General features: G+C 41.5%; 1 protein-coding gene across 4 annotated transcripts in view; it reads left to right on the top strand.

The window, feature by feature from the left end:
• Positions 1 to 20758, top strand: part of Cbl (Casitas B-lineage lymphoma) — a 91284-nt gene that overhangs the window by 20294 nt on the left and 50232 nt on the right. For 3 of the 4 annotated variants that reach the window (XM_006509963.4, XM_017313115.2, NM_007619.2), the window contains exon 2: positions 12759 to 13006. In XM_006509963.4, the coding sequence (XP_006510026.1) occupies positions 12759 to 13006 (248 nt within the window). Of the gene's footprint in view, positions 1 to 12758; positions 13041 to 20758 lie in introns of all 4 variants that reach the window. The other variant, XM_030244033.1, reaches the window with a different exon arrangement.

The following is a 20758-nucleotide window of genomic DNA, read 5'->3' as shown; positions in this document are numbered from 1 at the left end:
TCTGTGGTTTCTCACTTATAAAAATGCAGCGACTTAAAAACTTACTAGGTGTGCATGCATATGTGTGTGTGTGTGTGTGTGTGTGTGTGCGCGCGCGCGCGCGTGCTTGCGAGCGTGCATGGCGTACATGCAGAAGGCAGGTGGAAGCTTCTCTACTTCCACTATGTGGGTTCCAGAAATTAACCAAGGCTGTCATGTCAGGCTTACACGAAGTTTCTTTCCCATCCCAGCCATCTTGCGGTCCCCCAGATGTAGCAGTTTTAAAGCTTGGTTTTACTTCTCTCTACTGTGATCATAGCGGTTTCCAGTGGTTTTTTTGTCTGTTGACTATTGAGCCTTGGCAGAGCAAAGGGAGAAGTGAAGCCAGTGAGAAGCTATTATGAATGGAGCCTGTGGCAGCTGCACACAGACATTGTTGGATTTCCAGAGCTAAGCACGCGATGTTGACATTGTTCTGAGGGACTATAAATATATAGCTGGAAATTGTAAAAGACAGACACTTTAGAAGAATATATATAATAAAATTTACCAAATAGAGGGTAAGGCTAAGCAGAATTTTCCTTATCCTTTATGGCTTTTTGTTTGTTTTTAAAAAGACAGTGTCTTGTTATATTCTTGGCTCATTTGGAACTCACTGTGAGCCCAAATTGGCCTCAAACTCATCAAAGTTCTCTTGCCTCTCAGCCTCCCAAGTTCTGGGTTTATAGGAGTATGCCACTAACATCCAGCACTTTAGGAAAATCAAAATTATTTTTCTTTATGAAGTATTTTGATGAATGATTGTTGGGTTTTTTTGAGACAGGGTCTCTCTATGTAATCCTGACTGTCCTGGAACTTGCTCTGTATATCTGGCTAGCCTTAAACTCACAGAGATCTTCCTGCCTCTGCCTGCTGTGATTAAAGGTGGCCTCCAGTGAAAACATCTCTAAATCATAGAGGCTTCGATGTGCGTTAACTGTTCACTTGAATTTCTCACAGAGGCCTTTTTGGATCACCTTTAAAAGGCTGCAAATGCTTAGGCCATTTTCTTTCCTTAGGGAGTACATAAAGAATACACCTACCTGGGCTGGAGAGATGTCTCAATGGTTAAGAGCACTGACTTCCAAAGGACCCAGGTTCAATTCCCAGCACCCACATGGCAGCTCATAGCTGTAACTTCAAGATCTGACACCCTCACACAGACATACAGGCAGGCCAAACACCAATGCACATAAAATAAAAACCAACTTAAAAAAAAAATAAGAAAGAACACAGCTCCCTGCGTATTTATTTTCCTTATGGTCAGTGTTAATGCTCTGCAGTAGAGGACGTGGAGCTTAGCGGAATGCTGACCTCCCTGCTCATGCACTGATTCATCTCAAAAACATTTTGGAAAAAGCAGATGTTTAATCTTCAAACCTTTTTATAAGGTCATATTTTAACAAAGTACAAATAACATCTGTGAGAAGTGCATTGTATGGGGCTGGAGAGATGGTTCATTAGTTAAAAGCACTTGCTGGTTTTGCAGAGCGCATGGGTTTGGTTCCCAGTACCCCCATGGTGGCTCACAACAGTCTGTAACTCTGGAGTCAGAGCTTCCAGTGCCCTTTTCTAGCCTCCCTAGGCAGTGGGTGCGTGTGGTACGTGTACATTCATGCAGACAGAACACTCACAGAAAAGATTCTTTGTTTTTGAAGTACACCATACAAGTTTAAAAATGTACAGTGAGTATTTTGGAAGCCAACTATGATGGCTCAGTCTTGTAAATCCCAGTCTGAGGCAGGAGAATTGCTACAAGTTTGAGGCCAGTCTGGGCTACAGAGTGACACTCTAATTCAAAACACACACACACACACACACACACACACACACACACACACACACAAAAGCAAAGAATTTTTATAGATTTTTGTGTTGAGGTATAAAGCTGTCTGTTTTTAGCTCTTTGTCAGTAAATTGTATATTATAGGCTGGGCATTCATTCTATATAAAGCCAGAGAAATTTTAGTTTAATTAAAAAATTTTTTTAGCTAGGCAGTGGTGGCACATGGGATATTTGAGTTTGACCCAGGCCAGCCTGGTCTACAGAGCAGGACAGCCAGGGCTACACAGAGAAACCCTGTCTCGAAAAACCAAAAGAGATAAATAACCATTGTTATCATTAAGGAACATGTATCTTCCCACCAACCATAAAGATGGTTGGTGTATACTACATTTTAACTTCAACTTTAATAAGAAATACGCTAATAAATACTTTTTTTTTTGGTTTTTCGAGACAGGGTTTCTCTGTGTAGCCTTGGTTGTCCTGGAACTCACTCTGTAGACCAGGCTGGCCTCGAACTCAGAAATCCGCCTGCCTCTGCCTCCCGAGTGCTGGGATTAAAGGTGTGTGCCACCACGCCCGGCTTAAATACTTTTTTAAAACAAGATTTATTTATTTTTTGTAAATGACTACACTGAAATTGTCTTCAGACACACCAGGAGAGGGTGTCAGATCACATTGCAGATGGTTGTGAGCCACCATGTGGTTGCTGGAAATTGAACTCAGGACCTTTGGAAGAGCAGTCAGTGCTTTGAACCGCTGAGCCATCTCACCAGTCCTAGTACTTTTTTGAAAGATGTGTGTGCGTGCGCTCAAGCCCAATCAAACCAAAAGGTTACTTCAGAGTCCCCTGGAGATGGATTTACAGGCGAGATTGGAACTGAACTCCAGTCCTTTGAAAAAAGCAAGTGCTCGCAACTAGTGAGCCATGTCTCATGCCACACGTTTTAAAGTAGGAAGATTGTCTGAGTATTTGGATATGTAAATGTAAATGTCTTTCGTATTTACTTTTATTTTCATGTATGTCTGTGCGTATGTCTGTATGACATGAGTGCAGGTGCCCACGGAGGCCAGAAGGGTTAGATCCCTTGGAGCTGGAGTGACAGGGGACTAGAATACTGACACTGGACTCTGGTTATGGAAGAACGGCAAGTATTCTTAAGTGCTGAGCCATCTCTCCAGCCCTAATGTGAGTGATTTTGTTGTTGTTAGTGCCCTAATTTAGGTCCTGTGTGTGAGGACTTTGGTTTTTTGTTTTTGGCTTGAATGTATGTATGTGTACCCTGTGCATGCCGCAGGCCCACAGAGTTTAGAAGAGGGCTTCAGATTCTCTGGCACTGAAGTTATGGATGGTTGTTAGCCAAAATGTGGGTGCTGGGAACTGAGCCTGGGTCCTCTGTAAGAACAACAATTAATTAGTCTTAACTTCTGAGCCATGTCCATCTTCATTCCCCCGATGTTGTAGATGGCTTTGGTTAGAAGTTGTACTTGGCTTGAATTCCCCCCCCCCCCCTCCAGTTTTTTGTTTTGTTTTGTTTGAGACAGGATCTCACAATGAAGCCCTGGCTGTCCTGGAACTTGCTGTGTGTATCAGGATGACCTCAAACTCAGAGAGATCTACCTGCCTGTGGGATTGAAGGCATGAGTCACTACTCCTGTCTTGGCTTCTATCACTGAAAGTGCTTTTGCAGAAGATCGGTTCTCCTGTTGTTGTTTTACCTACAGTATTCTGCCTCTGTCCTGGTTTCTGTAGACTTGTAGGACTGAGAGGGTAACTGTCATGGGCCAGGGTAGTAAGAGCAACGCTAATGGCTCCTGGGAGTCAGCAAAGGGTGTTGTGAAATCTATCATTTTGCCTCTTGTCTATATTTTTATTTTAATGCACAAACTGTTAAACTCCTGAATATATGCAAACTCAGAAATGTGCCCCAAATCAAGAAGAGGCTAAAAGACAAGTTTGGTATGCTACTTAAATTGGAATGCAGCATCGGTTCACCAGTGCAGTCGTATTGCTGGTCAGGGAGGGAGGGTGTGTGTGTGTGTGTGTGTGTAGTTTTGTTTTGAAACAGGATCTAGTTATACCCTAAGCTGACCTCGTTTACCTGACTTGCTGTTATAGCTTCCTGAGTCACTACAACTGTAGGTTGATGCCATTGTTCCTAGCTACCACTGTGTCTTCCTCTCAGTTCTTCAAGAGAGGTTGTATGGAAATGGGAGGGGAACTATATACATCAGAGACTTACTTCATTGGTAGTCGGGAGGGCCCTTCACCAACATTTTATGAGATGGGTTTTATCTCTTTATAGGTAAGAGTATTGAGGCCCAGAGGTTGAGTTTATTCAAGGTAAATGACTGACGCAGGATATTTTGATATGGTTGGTTGATAGAACCTTACCAAATACTAAAACCTGAGTTTAGTCTTTGTCTTATCTCCTAAGCAATTCCTAAGCAAACCCATGAATTTCTTAATCGCATGTAGTGCCTTGTTGGCTGCACGTTAGTCTAATTGACCTTTGTATTCTTCATAGTCTTCAGGTAAGTCCCAACTCATTGGTACCTTAGGACTGTTGAGGTAGGTGTCTTGTTGGCTATTCTGCTAATTTTACAGACCGGACTTTGCCCTGTGATTTCAGCCCTCAGCATGAATATCACCTAGTAGAGCCCTGTCTTCTGTTTTAAAGCAGCCACCCAGCACTTTGTTATAACACCCTCCTTAACTCTGCACAGAGCCTGGTATTTCCTTGTTGACAACCCTTCTTCCCACCCCACTACCTGATAACTTCTGTCAGATTCAGGGACCTTTTCTTTGCATTTCATTTCCCAGAATGACATATATATTGAGAAAAATTGAAACCATCAGACTCAGTTTAATTACCTCTCTACTTACCTACATATCTCTGCTGTCTAAGCTCAGTTTGGTCCCCTTTCTTCTAGTTAGGAGGTGTCTGCTTAGATAGTGTGGTCCTTCTGACCCGAACTTCAGGTTTCATTCTTATTGTTTTACCAGAAACTTGTTATTGTTCTCATTCTTTGTTCTCAGTATGAAACATGTACAGCTTCCTCTGACAATAAAAACCTGGTCAGGGGGTGGCTCAAATGATAGTGCTTGTCTAGTGTCTATGATGTTTCAGGTTCTATCCCTAATAGTGCATAAGAAAGCACACAGGGAATGGGGTTACATGCCTGTAATGGTTGCCAGACTGGGATGAGACCTTGTCTTAATAAACACAAAGCTTTCAATCACAAAGCTTTTGTGGTCTTTGAATCCTTTTCTTCAATTGACACATAAAAATAATACATATTTATGGCATACACTAAGTTCCCGGTTGCTTACTATCAGTTTTCTCTCTACCCAAGATGCACTATACTTTAGGGTGCTACCATGTAACAGTTTTTATTATTATAAAGTATATTTTGAGTTATAGCATCAAATTTACAATGAGGTTTTGGAATGTAATATAACTTGGGAATCATTTGTTTTGTTAATATGAAATTTTAATTATTGAGCTTAGAATATGTGGGGTTTTTTTTGTTTTTGTTTTTTGAGACAGGGTTTCTCTATAGCCCTGGCTGTCCTGGAACTCACCCTGTAGACCAGGCTGGCCTTGAACTCAGAAATCCGCCTGCCCCTGCCTCCCGAGTGCTGGGATTAAAGGTGTGAGCCACCATGCCCGGCTTATGTGATGTTCTGAATGGAGCCTTTTTTCTTGGCTAAGGTTCTCCCTTTTTTTAGTACCTCATTGGATGAACAGCTTCCAGAAGTAATGTTAAAATATTTATGCATCGAGCTGGAAGTGGTAGCACTCGCCTTTAATCCCATCACTCAAAAGATAAAGGCTGGTGGATCTCCATGTTAGTTCAAGGCCAGCCAAGGCTACACACAGAAACCCTGTTGGAAAAAAAGAAAAGAAAAAATATTTATGCATCAAGTATTTTTGATGATTTAGCATATCTTTATTTGCTAGACTTAGACAGGGCTATTTTCCAAGAGTATACCAGAAATGATCTACTGCTATATATTTAATATACATATTAAAGTGATAGTTTTAGAGCCTATGAATTGTGTTTTCACTTGAAGAATCCATGATGGTTGGCTATTACATTGGATTTTCGCAGTTTGTGTGTTTTTGTGGAGTCAGCATTTTTACATAGCCCAGGTTGGCAGGGAACCACTTGCTTCTTCCTGCCTCTGAGTATTGGCATTCCATTGGGGTATTATAGGTGTGTGCTGTCACACCTAGCAGCTGGGATCTGCTTTAAGGAAGCATGTCTAAGCGTGTCTATCACCTTGATACTTGTAGTCATGAAGAGGTGAAAACAACATAATTCAAGTAAAGTGGATAGCTAAGATAGAGTTATTGAACGAATGGTTTAGACATCACAGAAGTGTTGCTAGCATGCGTTGGGGACGCAGTGATCTGTCAGTGAGCTTGAGCTCTGCCCCAGTGTGGTGCTTCCTTTTCCTCCTTTCTCTCTTCACCCCTTAGTCTCGCTCTTCCTCTTCCTTTTTGTTTCTTGAGACAGTCTTATGTATCCCGGACTGGCCTTGAACTCTTGATCCATCTACCTCCACTTCCCGAGTGCTGAGTTTATAGGAGTGTGCCATTACATCCAGATAGTAATCCAGATATTTACTTTAACATTTTCATTTTGTAGTTTTATAATTTCAACACTCAGTAGTTAGTTCTCTGTATTGATTGTAGTTTTTATTTGTTTGGTTTGGTTTGGTTTGGTTTGGTAGTTGTGTTTTTAGTGGTAATAGGGATGTAGGCTAACCATATATATGGATCTTTTGGGGTGAATCTTCATCTTTACTATGTTTTCTGGACAACTACATTAGAAGCAGTATGGGACATTATCACTCCTTCTGGTCCAAACAGCTTTGTGGAGCCTGGTATCTTCGTGCGTATCTGAAGGTCCTGTCTTTTCATTTCTGGATTTCCCCCCTTGTTTAAACTATGCTTTGTAGTCCAGGCAGGCCTTGAGCTTGAAGCAGTCCTGTGACAGACTTCTGACCTCCGCTCTTATAGACATAAGCCAGAGCTTTTAAACTAGTCTGCTTCTAACCAGTGACAATGAGAGCAAAGTTAGAAGATACAGAGCATTTATCTAGTCCAGTAGTTCTCAACCTGTGGGTTGTGATCTCTTTGAGGGCCACATAGATAGCCTACATATCAGATATTTACATTATGACTTATAACACTATCAAAATTACAGTTATGAAATAGCAATGAAATAATTTTATGGTTGTGGGGGGTCCCCACAACATGAGGAACTTTAATAAAGGGTCACAGCATTAGGAAAGTTGAGAACCACTGATTTAGGCAGTGAGAAGAAAATTTAAGGTCAAGTTCTGAAAGATGAAGCAAGCTCTAAGAACTGAGTCGTACGTTGATGAGGAAAAACATAGGAAAGGCCTGGAAAGCAGTGGGTTGGCTCCCACGAGGCCTGAATTTTAGGAAGAAGAATGAAACAGAAGTTGATCGGTTTTTTATAGGGAAGGAAATCTAGCCTTTAATCTGTTAATCTGCATTGGATTAAGATGTTCTAGGATAGCCTGGCAGTGGTGGCTCATGACTTTAATCCCAGCACTTGGGAGGCAGAGGCAGGCAGATTTTTGAGTTTGAAGCCAGCCTGGTCTAAAGAGTGAGTCCTAGGACAGCCAGGGAGAAACCTGGCTGGTTATTAACTGTTCGTGCGTACTAAGCTAGATAGCGTGGTGTAGGTAAAGGCACTCGATGTCAAGCCTGATAACTTGAGCTGAAGAGTTGGGTCCCTGAGACCCACATGATGGAGAGCCTGCAGTCTTGAAGGTTGTTCTCTGACCTCCACAAACATGCTATGACATGTATGTGCCTTCAAAAAAATAAATTAAGTTGAAGAAAGAGGTAGAACATAAGTCTAGAAAAATTCCACACTGAGGTGTCGACAAAGAGACGGGATGGATGTCGTAAGTAGACGTCATTCAAGTCTATTTCAAGTCTGAGAAAGAGTAGGCAGAAAAAGTTTTTAACAAGAAGCTGTCTGAGAAGTCTCTAATAAAAACCACAAAACTACAAATTAAGGAAGCTTTATCAGCATCAAGCAGAAAAATACAAAGCAAACACTAGCTATTACACTCTACTGTAGCACTTAGCACTGCTGAGTGCTGTTGTAGGATCTGTTTCATCCCTAGGGAAACATGCACAAGCATCTACTCATTCCAAATGGGCACTGGCAAAGTCCAACGTGGTGAACCAATGGGTTGGTGTGCATTTAATTTTAACTATGTGTGAGTGTTTTGCCGGCATGCACATCTGGGCACCACTTGTGTGTTTGGTGCCCATGGAGGCTGAAGAGGGCACCCACAGGAACTGGAGTTACAGATGATTACGAGCTGCTATGTGGGTCCTGGGCGTCTAAAGGGAGATTCTCTAGAAGAGCAACTGGTGCTCTTAACCATTGAGCCATCTTTTTAGTTCCAAAGAAGTAAATTTTATTGGAGTCACAAGAGTGTGGGTGAAGGATTGCTTACAGAAGCAGAAATGACGCAAAGATAGCTGCATCACCAAAGCCCACCCCAGCGTGGGTGGCAGCTTACAAAATCTGGAAACCTGCAGACAGCTCAACAGATTGGAGGATATTTTTTCTAGGTAGCTCAATTGGTTGGTCTCTGCCTCTTGTAGGCATCTCTTGGCAGTTTATTTATGCTGGGGAGGGAGGACCCAGTAAATCTGGTCAGTTTCAGAGACTTCCTGAAGTCTTTGAGTTTCCTTCTTATATTTTAATAACTTTTTTGTTTTTGTTTTAGTTTTTTTTTTTTGAAGTGCTAACTCAGGAAGGCCTCACTTGAGATATTCCCGTTTCTGCTTTGCGTGTGAAGGTCAGCAGACAACCTATGGGAATTGGTTCTTCTCTGTGAGTTCTGGAAATGGAACTTAGGTTGTCAGGCTTGAGGGCAAGAGCTATTACCTGCAGAGCAGTCTTGTAGGCTCTAGATGGCCATTCTTTGGATATTAAGATGATCATATACATATGCATATGTACATATATGTATAGGTATAGTGCATATATTTTCTTTTTTGTTGTCTTTAGTTAGCAGAACGGGTTTCATTATGACATTTTCTGTAGGCATAAATTTTTTGCAACCTACTTATAATAAGGGTTTGACCTCTTCTCTAGCCCACCACCAAGCAGAGGTAGTAGAAGAGAAAAGTTATCAAGATATGGGGGAGGGCTGGAGAGATGGCTCAGTGGTTAAAAGCCCTGACTGTTCTTCCAGAGGTCCTGAGTTCAATTCCCAGCAACCACATGGTGGCTCACAACCATCTACAATGGGGTCTGATGCCCTCTTCTAGTGTGTCTGAAGAGAGCAGTGGTGAGTAAATAAAAAAGATATGGGGGAAGTGGACCTGTTCAGCAATAGTTCTTTGGGGGTGAGCTCCATCCTCTTTGGCAGCAGCTCAGTCCTGTAGCAAACACCAAATATGACTCAGCAGCTGCAGTCCAGCCCTCTAGGCAGGCAGACACCACGCATGAACTAGCAGCTGTAGCTCAATCCTGAGGAAACTGTAAGGTTCACCAATCGGCCTGAGGTGAGGCTGTGAAAGCAGCAAGCTGCTACAGGAACCTCATGAGCAATTCCTTGGCAAGTTTTCCTCTGGCATCACCAGTAGTGGATATCAACAACCCCATGTAAGGGAAACCAATACATGTGTGTTGTTAGGGAAGAATAGAGAGGCGGAGCTTAGTGCTCGTCTCCCACTGTGTGGGGTCTATATATACTTCTTCATCAAGCGTCCTTTCACATGTTTGCTATATCCAAACATCCTTTCAGCTGTGTCTACTTCAGGAAAACATTCTCTCTGTATTTGCTCCAGCAAAACACCCTTTCACCTGTGTGCCCCAGCAAACCATCATTTGACATAGCTGACTTTCCAGAGAACTAGAAGCTTCCACTTAATCTTCATTCTGTGTTTTTCTTGTTTAGGCCAATTTTGAGAGAGGCATTCATGATGCAGTTAGGATAATATACTCTCACTGCTAAATAATACTCTATTGTAGTAAATATACCATAATGTATGTGTCTATAATACACGTGTGTGGTCATGAGGATGGCACCCATGCTCTATGTTGATATGTGGGTTGTTCCAGTTTTTGGGTTTTTGTTTGTTTGTTTGTTTGGTTGGTTGGTTTTTGGTTTTTTGAGACAGGGTTTCTCTGTATAGCCCTGGCTGTCCTGGAACTCACTTTGTAGACCAGGCTGGCTTCGAGCTCAGAAATCCACCAGCCTCTGCCTTCTAAGTGCTGGGATTAAAGGCGTGCACCATCACTGCCCGGCAATGATCTTTCTGCATACTTCTGTTTTGTTTTGTTTTCCAGACAGGGTTTCTCTGTGTAGCCCTGGTTGTCTTGGAACTCTCTCTGTAGACCAGGCAGGCCTTAAACCCCACAGAGATTCAGCTACTTCTGCCTCCCAAGTGCTGAAACTCAAGGCGAGTTGAGTTCTTCCACTGCCCGGCATTCTCACATTCTTGTATGTGTATCCCAGCACAATTTTCTAGGCATGGAACTTCATGTTCATAGTGTGCAATTTTTTAGAGTTTATATATTTTTAATTTTTTTGTTTCATTTTTTTTTTTGTTTTTTATGAGATAGGGTCCCCCCGCCCCTTCTGTCCTAAAACTAACTATGTAGAGCAGGCTGGCCTGGAACTCACTGAAATGGGCCTGTCTTGCCCATTTCATGGGGTTAAAGTGTACCACCATATCCAGCTCACAGTCTAGAGACTTTCCATCTGACAGACAGTATTGCTTGCCGAGTGGTTTCCAAGTTGGTTGTGTCAGTTTAGGTTGTTCTAGGCAGTATTTGAATGTGCCTTTTGCTTCATTTTCTTGCCCTTGGTTGGCATAGCTAGTGATTTGTCTGATTGTGATTGTAGGGTTTTCAGTCTAGAGTGAGGAGTGAGGTGGGCACCTTCTTGTGTCTGTTATCATTGATTCCATCTTTTGTAAGGATCCTGTTTTAAGTCTTGATAGCGTGTATATTGGAGGCTCTTTCTTAATGACCTGTAGGTGCTATTTATCTATCTTGCATAGATTTGTTTGGATATATACTCCGGATATGTATATGTTGGGGTATCTTCTGGCTTGTTAATGATGTCACTGTTTGTATGTTGTCCTTCTTTTGTCTTTAATTTTTATTTTTTAGATAGGGTTTTCTTACAGTGCCTGCTGACTGCTGCTGATGTTCCTACAGCAATGCCCTAAGTGCTGGGACTTATAGCCCTGTACCAACATGTCCAACTTTCTTGTACAACAGAAGTTACTTCTTGTTCTTTGTCTCTCCCCACTTCTGAAGTCGTAGAATTTAGTTAATGTTTTCCTTTATGGCTTATGGTTTTCATGATTCTTTCTAAGGAAAGCCTTTTTTTAATTTTAATTTAATTTAATTTAATTTTTACCATGGTCATGAAGCTAGTTTCCATGTACTGTAAAGCTCTCTAGACTTGCCCTCCCCATTCAGTGCCCCATTACAGATATTCGGTTATTCTGACAATTTTTTTTTATACATATGAGGCTTCCTTGATACAAATGGACAATCTGTGCACAGTCTGCCTGTGTGGTCTCTTTCTGAACTTTTGTCTAGTATTGTCTTTTTCAGACACAGGAAATACTGGTATAAAAAGCAGAGATTAGTCAATAGGAATAAATACAAATCACCAGTTTTTGTAAGAAATAGAAGATGGACCATTTAGAAATAAAGATTGTTATGTTGTATTTATAGTATAGATTTAATTGCTGACTTTGGTGGCACACTGAGGTAATCCTGGCACTTGAGAGATGAAGGCAAGGAGGATAGAGGATAGCCTCTGCTACAAGAGACCTCCAAACAGCAGAAGCAGGGGCTGGAGTTAGGGCTTAGGGTTAGAAGCAGAGGCTGCTCAACTGGACCTGGGTCTGATTCCCAGCACCCACATGTTGACTGTAACTCCAGTTCCAGTGGACCTGACTTCCTCTTCTGGCCTCCATGGGTACCAGTCACACACACTCTGCACAGACATACATGTAGGCAAAACACCCATACAGGTAACATAAAAACAAAGTGATTTTTTAAAAATCCAAAAACAAACAAGCAAAATCTAGTTTTAAAAGAAGCCTACCTACTTAAAATATAAGATCTCAGAAAGTTGGCTGGCAAGATGGCTCAGCGGGTAAGAGCACTGACTGCTCTTCCAGAGGTCCTGAGTTCAAATCCCAGCAACCACATGGTGGCTTACAACCACCCATAATGTGCTCTGATGCCCTCTTCTGGTGGCATCTGAAGACAGTTACAGTGTACTTATGTAAAATAAATAAATAAGGGCTGGTGAGATGGCTCAGTGGGTAAGAGCACCCGACTGCTCTTCCGAAGGTCAGGAGTTCAAATCCTAGCAACCACATGGTGGCTCACAACCATCCATAACGAGATCTGACTCCCTTTTCTGGAGTGTCTGAGGACAGCTACAGTGTACTTATAACAAATAAATAAATAAATAAATAAATCTTTAAAATAAATAAATAAATAAATAAATCTTTTTTAAAAATCTCAGAAAATTTGAAAATAAAAGATGGGAAAAAGAAGCAGAATCTGAGACTTGGGGATTTACTGAGTGTGGTCCAGCAAAGTGACTCCTAACTGGCTCGGACTCTACTCCTCGGCTCTCTTCTGGATTCTGCACTCACATGAACATGCTCTATAACATGCACAAGTTCCAACCCATGCACACACATACATGTAACTTAAGTAATTCAGGAAGCACCTATCTTTGTAGGAGGACCATTAGCACAGAATAATTGCCTATGGCATTGGGTTACAGCTCATTTCTTAGCCTCATGTATCTTTCATATTTATGCAGACAGCACATATTTTATAGCTCATAACAGGAAAGTTGTCCTTAAGATTCTGAGTAACAGTTTTTCTTTTCCCTTTGTTGCAGGTGGTGCGGTTGTGTCAAAACCCAAAGCTGGCGCTCAAGAACAGCCCGCCTTATATCTTAGACCTGCTGCCTGACACCTACCAGCACCTCCGCACTGTCTTGTCAAGATATGAGGGGAAGATGGAGACGCTTGGAGAAAATGAGTATTTCAGGGTGTTCATGGAAAATTTGATGAAGAAAACTAAGCAGACTATCAGCCTCTTCAAGGAGGGAAAAGAAAGGATGTATGAGGAGAATTCCCAGCCTAGGTAATGGAGACATACTACACAAATATTAACTCAGGTCTGTGGCTGTCAGAATGGGATTGCTAGCAATAGTTGAGCTGCTTTGAATTTTATTTTAATGGGAATAGAAAGCTCACATTTGATAGAAAGGGTCTTGGTAAGCAGTTGACCATCATTGGGTCAGGTAGATTTATCTGTGAAAGAAAGAGTGATTTACACTCCTGAGAAAGGTTGCAGGCAGTAGACCATGAAATCCCTAAAGATAACCGACGTTTGTGGGTAGATGAGCATTTGAAAGAGGCTAAGCTGAGGTTGAGGAGAAAAGATCAAATCTCTGCAGAAGCCGCAGCAGCTTGATAAATCACAAGTGTTAGATAAGAGTAGAAAAAGCCAGTGCTTGATTCCTTTTTGTTTTTAAGTGTATGGTGTGTGTGTGTGTGTGTGTGTGTGTGTGTGTGTGTGTGTGTGTGTGTATAATATATGGGTAAGGATTCTTTCTCTCCACCATGTGGGTTTTGAGTCTTGAACTCAGATCAGCAGCCTTGGCAGCAAATATCTTTACCTGCTGAGCTGTTCCTTAAATAAAGCAAATTGAACTGATACTCTATAGAGGCACACCCACCATGCCTTCCCTCCCTTGCTGTTGGGGATGGACCCAGGGCTTCACACATGCTCCGTAGCTGCCCTATCATCAAATACAGTTAGATTACTTGGCCTGTTACTAGCTTGCCTGTGTAAACACCTACCAGGAAAGAATTAACTAGCTCGTGGGTTCTGTCCAGGTGAAATATGGTGTAATATGTCAAGGATTTAATAGAGATATGTAATGTAGTTTTGCCTATTGGATGGCATCAGAAGTGAGACAGGAAATGTTAATCTGAACTAGATTTTGAAGGATAAGTAGGAATAGTTGTATGTCAGATATCCTGCATATCAGATATTTACATTAGGACTCACAACAGTAGCAAAATTATAGCTACTGAGTAGCAATGAAATAATTTTTTAATTTAATTTTATTTGCAATTCATTTTTTACAGCAATGAAATAATTTTATACTTGGGGGTTACCACAACATGAGAAACTATATTAAAGGGTCACAGCATTAGGAAGTTGAGAACCACTGATGTAGGCAGAGAAGTCAGCCTTTAACATGCTAGAAAGAACCTGCTGCTGACTGTGTGTTCAAAGAATGTGGGAAGTCTGGTTTGGCTGGAGTTACAGGAGTTGGATGAGGGGAAGTACAAGGGAGTCAGAGTGTAAGGATTGCTTTAACTCTAGACTGTCTCTTAGATATAAATCAGTCCCTACAACAGTTCCTACTTTTACAAAAAAGGGCACTTAATTATATATATATTGGGACTTAGTTGGGCTCTTGCTCTATTGTTTTTTCCCTTCCCCAAGCAACTGAAAATATATGCATGCCACTGTAGCCATTTAAGTATGTTTAAATTTTTTAAAATGCATTTATTTTTATGTGTACGTGCAGGTGCACATATAAGCATGCATGGTGTAGTGTGTCTGTGTGTAGATTGGAGAACATTGCTGGGGTTGGTTCTCTCCTTCCCCCAGGTAGATTCCCAGGATTAAACTCAGGTCAACAACTAGGCAGCAAGCCATGAAGCTTCGTGGCAAACTCTTTCGTTACCCACTGAGCCAACCTGGCAGCCCTGAGAGCATTTTTTATAATGAAATGGAAGCTGCATTTTCCTTTCTTCTTAGAGCATACTGAACAGTGCTTGGTATGCTTACTTTAATAACTGTCTTAGAGTTTCATTGCTGTGCAGAGACATCATGACCACAGCATATATTTTATGTAGGAAAATATTTAATTGGGGCTGGCTTACAGGTTCAGAGGTTTAGTCCATTACTGTTGTGGTGGGAAGCATGGCAGCATGCAGGCAGCATGGTGCAAGAGAAGGAGCTGAGAGTTCTCCATTCAGGTTGTCAGGCTGAATGTAAATGCTGCACTGGCCTGACTTGAGCATTTGAGAATTCAAAGCCCACCCCCCCTAGTGACTCTCTTCCTCCAACAAAGCTACACCCACTCTGACAAGGCCACACCTCTTAATAGTGCCACTCCCTGTGAGCCTATGGGGGCCATTTTCTCTCAAATCACCACAATGACTGAGAGCCAGTATAGTATAGTGACTAAGTAGTTAAACTCTAAAGCCAATTTGTAGGTTTTTAATCTTTTCTTAGCCACTTTTTTAGCTATGTTATTTCTATTTCCTCATCCAGTGGATGAAATAATAATGTTTTCATTGTGGGTTGTTGAGAGTTCTTTCTTCTACATTTTTGGAGAAGGTTCTCATGTATCCCAGGCAAGCCTTGAATTCACCACAGAGTGGAGAATGACTTGACCATCTCTGATCCTTCTGTCTCCGCCTCCTGAGTTCTGGAGTCACAGGCATGCAGCCTCACACCATGTCCATGTGGTGCTGGGGATCCAGCCAAGGGCTCAGTGCATGCACCCTGCCTACCAAGGAGCCACATCCTCAACCCCAGCTTTTATTGTCTTAATTATGGATTTTATTATAGAGTCAACATAGATTATTATATTGGGTTGTATATCATTAATACACAACTCTACATGAAGCATATAATTTGACATGGCTAAAATAAGTAGTTTCATATGCATTTGCAATGACTAAATATAAATGTATACTATATAACAAAAGTATATTAATTGTTCTTATCCAAATTGAACAACTTTTGTAAGTGAGTACCTTTACTGTTTCTATTCATTCCTGTCTCAATTCCAAAATATGAGTCATGGGCCTCTGGTTTATGTTTTGACTGCTACAGACTTCTTTGGTTTTGTTTTCATCTATTCTGTGTATGAGTGTTTTGCCTGCGTGTACTATAGGTATGCATTGCCCACAATGGCCAGAAGAGGATGTGCACTCGCCTCTGGAACTGGAGCTACAGATGTGAGCCACCATGTGTTGGGACTTGGACCCATGTCCTCTGGAAGGACAGCCAGTGCTCTTAGCCACTGAGCCCTCTCTCCAGCTCCAGACTTTTAAAAAGAAAATTATACACATTTGATTCATACACTACAAAGCTCTGTGACGATTACTTTTTCGTTACATAAGCTAGAATCATCTGTTTGGAATGAGGGAACCTGAGTTAAGAAAATTGTCTCAATCAGCTAGGCTGGCTCTGGAGTATTTTCTTGATTAATGATTGATGTGGGAAGGCCCTACCTTCTTTGGTCAGTACCACTCCTAGGCAGATGGTCCTGAATTGTTTTTGTTTTTGTTTAAAAAAAAAAAACAAACAAAAAAACTCAAAAAAACAAAAAAGCAAGCTGAGCTAGCCAGTAAGCAGCACTCACCCTGGCCTCTTCAGTTCCTGCCTTTGAGTCCTGTCCTGACGTCTCTCAGTGATGGACTGTAACTGTGATTCGGAACCGTTCTATTGTTTCAGCCTTTAATACATTCGCTCATGTTGTGGAGAACCCCCTCCCCACACACAAGCATAAAATTATTTTTGTTGCCATTTAATAACTGTAATTTTGCTATTGTCATGCCTTATAATATAAATATTTTTAGAGATAGTGGTTTGTCAAAATGGTCATGACCCACAGGTTGAGAACTACTGGACTATATATAAACTGGAAGATAAAATAAACATTTTACAGAGATCCTCCTGCTTCTGGCTCCTAGGTGCTGGGATCAAGGGTGTGTGCCACTGTGCCTGGCTTTTTTCTTTTCTTTTTCATCACCACAGCAGTAGAAAGCAAAACAGGAGAGCTCTTTTAAAGTATACCATTTGGTTGTATTTATAAAGTCATACAACTGCCACAACAATTTAACTTTGGAACATTTTCAGTGCTCCAAAAGAAATCCTATAGCCATTAGCAGTCACTTTGTCAAGCTTGCTTCTAGCTCAGTCACTAATGTTTATTTTCTGTATCTGTAGATTGGACTGATGAAGACATTTTATATAAAATACATTTCGTATAAGTGGAGCTGTATAACGTGTATGACCATCACTTACTGTCTGCTTTCTTTAATTCAGTGTGGTTTTACAACTTGTCCATATTTATAGTATGTATCCATACTTTCCTTTTGGGGTGGGGAGAGAAGCTAGCTGAGACAGGTGCACACTGTAGCCTGCATTGTTCCAGAACTTGCTATGCAGCCCAGGTTGGTCTTGAGTGTTCAAGTCAAGTCCCCCACAGCCTCATTAAGGACTGGGACTGTAGGTGTGAGCTCCTATACCTACTACTCCATTCATCTTGATAGTTAATTTCGATCTGTTTGAACATTTTGTTTATAGTTATTTGAGTTTAGACATTTTAGCTATTATAAGTATTATTTCTATGAACACTTGTGTACAGATTTTTGCATGCTATTTTCAGTTCTCTTTGCTACATCCTGGGAGGGGAATTGCTGAGTTATAGAGCAACTAGTTTTTAACTTTTTGAGGAAGCTTCAGACTGTTTACACAGAGGCCTCTGTGGCACGCACTCTGCTAGCAGTGGACTAAGGTTCTGAGGGCTCACCAGCACTTGCTACCTGCAGCCATTCTCCAGGGTGGAAAACGGTATCTGGGGGTTTTCAAGACATTTCCATAGTGAGTCATCTTCTCATGGGCCTGCGGATCTCTGAAGAAAGACCTAGTCAAATCCTTTGCCTTTTTTTAAATTTAAAATTTAGTTTGCTTTTATTTATGTATATGTGCATATTATGTGTGCTGTGGAGGGAGTTGGGTTCTCTTGAGCTAGAGTTCTGAGGCATTGTGAGGCATCTTGATGTGGCTGACCAAACTCAGGTCCTCTGCATGAACAGGAAGTGCCATTAACCAAGGAGCTCACTCTCCGGCTCCCTGTTCTGTTGTTGTTGTCTTTTTTTTTTTTGAGACATCCTAGAACTAAATATGTAGATGATGGTGACTTTGAACTCTTGATCTTCCTGCTCTACCTCCTACCTCCCAAGTTGTACAGTTAGAGGCATGCACCACTCTTCCCCCAACCTCCCAAGTTACTGTCTTTTTGTTGTTTGCTTGTTTTGAGATGGGGTCTTCAATGTAGACCAAGCTGGCCTAAATGCTGGAATTAAAGGTGTAAGCCACCACATGCCTGACCTTAGCTCTTTGTTTTTATTGTTTTCAGTACTGGAAACTTCATGGTTTGTAGGCCTTCTGCTCATTTTAAAATTGTGTCCACCTTATCCTATTGAACTGTAACTATTCTTTACATAATCTGCCTACTGAACTAGCATCCTATTATCTATACTGGGAGAAGTGATTTGTAAGGTTTCACTCTCATTCTGTATGTCTTTTCACCTCAATACTATCTTCTGTGGTAACAAAATATTTAAGCTTTGATGGAGTCTAGTAGTACTTTTGTACTTTTAAGACTATGGCAAAGGCCAGACAAGTGTAGTGCTGCATGCTTACTGTCCAGCATTCTGGGAGCTGTAACAGGGGTATGACTATGAATTCAAAGCCAAACTGGACTTCGAGGACAGACTTTGCTACAGAGCCCTTGTCTCCAAACTCCCTTTCCTCCATATTACCTAATTCAAGGTTTCTCTGAGTAAAAGACCTGGCTGTCCTGGAACTGTATCTCATCTAGGCTGGCCGCAAACTCATAGAGATTCTCCTGACTCTGCCTTCTGAGTGCTGGGGTCAAGGGCTGTGTGTGGTGTTGTTTTCCCTTGTTTTTTCTTATTAGTTTTAGCTCTTGTGTTTGTTTGGTTATGAGTTCATATATTTATTGTAGGTTTTCCTTTATGAAGTAAAGGTCCAGATCCATTCCTGGCCTTTTCTGATGCTGGCTTCTTACCAAAGAACTTCCTTACTGCACTGGGTCAGCAGCACCCTTAGTTATAGTCTCAGCTTTGGTGAACTATAGAGTAATTGATTAGTCCTGAATAGAAGCTGAAAGGGGCTGGTTACAGAGTGGAACTGGATTTAAAAAATGGCTCATATTCATTATAGATTATACTTTTCTGTTAAGTTATTCTTACCTTTTTATGTTATCAAATTTTTAATTATCCTGTATAATTTAGGAAAATTCAGACTTGACTAAAAGCTCATCTGCTAAGTACTCAGTAGAAGACTAAGGTAGTGTTGAGTGCTTTGTGGTAGCACGTGTCCAGGAACAAGTTAGAGCAGGGTTGATAGAAGCTGGTTGACTGAAGAAGCAGCCTTTTCTTAATAATTTGCAAAGCAAGGTTTTGTTTTGTTTTTTTAAGACAGGGTCTTACTATATAGACCTTAGCTGGCCTGGAATTCACAGAGATCTGCCTGTTTCTGCCTCCTGAGCATTGAGATTAAACAAGTGTGCCACCACATCTGGCTCAAAGCACACTCTTGACATTTTCCTCCAAAGAATGGTGATACTCCACAAACTGGATCATGTTTGCACACCTATAGTCCTTTCTTAGAACATGTTTCTTCAGAACATGTGCTAAATGCTACCGATAGATAATGACAGCTATCTCAGTGTTTAAGAGTTAGCTTGGTGAGAAATGATTTCTAGTCTTACATGGAACATTTCTTGCATTTTGGAGAGGGTAGGAACATGTGGCTGTCTTTTCAGTCGCAGAGAGAGATGATCATGAGCGGCTGTTAGTGGAAGGAACAGAAGTGGGCAGAACCTGTTGTTTTAAAGGGAGCACACCAGGTCTGGTGGCTTGGACCAGTGTCTGAGTGGGATAAAGGCATAGAACAGTGGAAGCCACTGAGGTTTCAAACAAGGGCATAGCATGTGACCTTGTTGGTATTTTACAATGACGGTATCAGTTGCTGTCTGTAAGACAGATAAAGGTTTGTGGCTGTGGCAGTAATGGAAGTAGAGAAGGGAGGAGGAAGTTGAAAGAAAAACAGATAAGAAATGGATTAGAGCTAAAATTAGTAAGAATTGTTGACACATTGGGAAGTGGAGTGTAGAAAAAAATGATGGAAGAATTGAAAATGGCTTCTAGTTTCATTAACTCTGCTGACAATGCTATGTTGATTCTAGCAGAGAACTCAGGCTGTAAGTATAGGAAGAAGCAAAGAGTTTCATTTGGGGCATGTGTAAGTTTGATAAATTTGTTTGTTTGGCTTTTTTGAGACAGGGTCTCAATGTATGTAGCATTGGTTGGCCTGGAATTCACAGAGACCCACCTGCCTTCGCCTCCCAAGAGCTGGGCTTACACTATCACATCTGGCCAAGATTTGAAATTTTATGAGCCATTTAAAGAGAAGTTAAATAAACAATTGGCAATGTGATTAGGATTTGGGCTCAGAGGGACGACTTAGAATAAAGAAAGAAACTGGGTTCAGGGGTTTTTAGTCTTGAGAGCATCCGGGCGTGGTGGCGCACGCCTTTAATCCCAGTACTCGGGAGGCAGAGGCAGGCGGATTTCTGAGTTCCAAGGCCAACCTGGTCTACAGAGTGAGTTCCAGGACAGCCAGAGAAACCCTGTCTCGAAAAACAAAAACAAAAAAACAAAACAAACAAAAAAAAGTCGTGAGAGCAGTTTTATCTGAAAGAAGGGGCTGGAGAAGGGGCTCAGTTTGTCAAATTCAATCCCCACTATCTATGGAAAGGGCCATGGAAAAGTCCTAGGGCTGGGAGGTGTAGACATCCAGGGCCTAATGAGAGACTGTCTCAAAACATAAGATGGATGAGCTGGGCATCGTGTTGAGTGCCTTTAATCACAATACTCAGGAGGGAGAGGCTCTCTGTAACCTGGAGGCCAGTATGGGCTACACAGTGAGACCTTGTCTCCAAAAAAGGAAGGAGGGAAGGGAAGAGGAAAGGAGAAGGAAAAGGAA

Source organism: Mus musculus, chromosome 9 (genome assembly GCF_000001635.26).
Source record: "Mus musculus strain C57BL/6J chromosome 9, GRCm38.p6 C57BL/6J".
Taxonomy (NCBI): Eukaryota; Metazoa; Chordata; class Mammalia; order Rodentia; family Muridae; genus Mus; species Mus musculus.
This window is presented reverse-complemented; position numbering and strand designations above follow the sequence as displayed.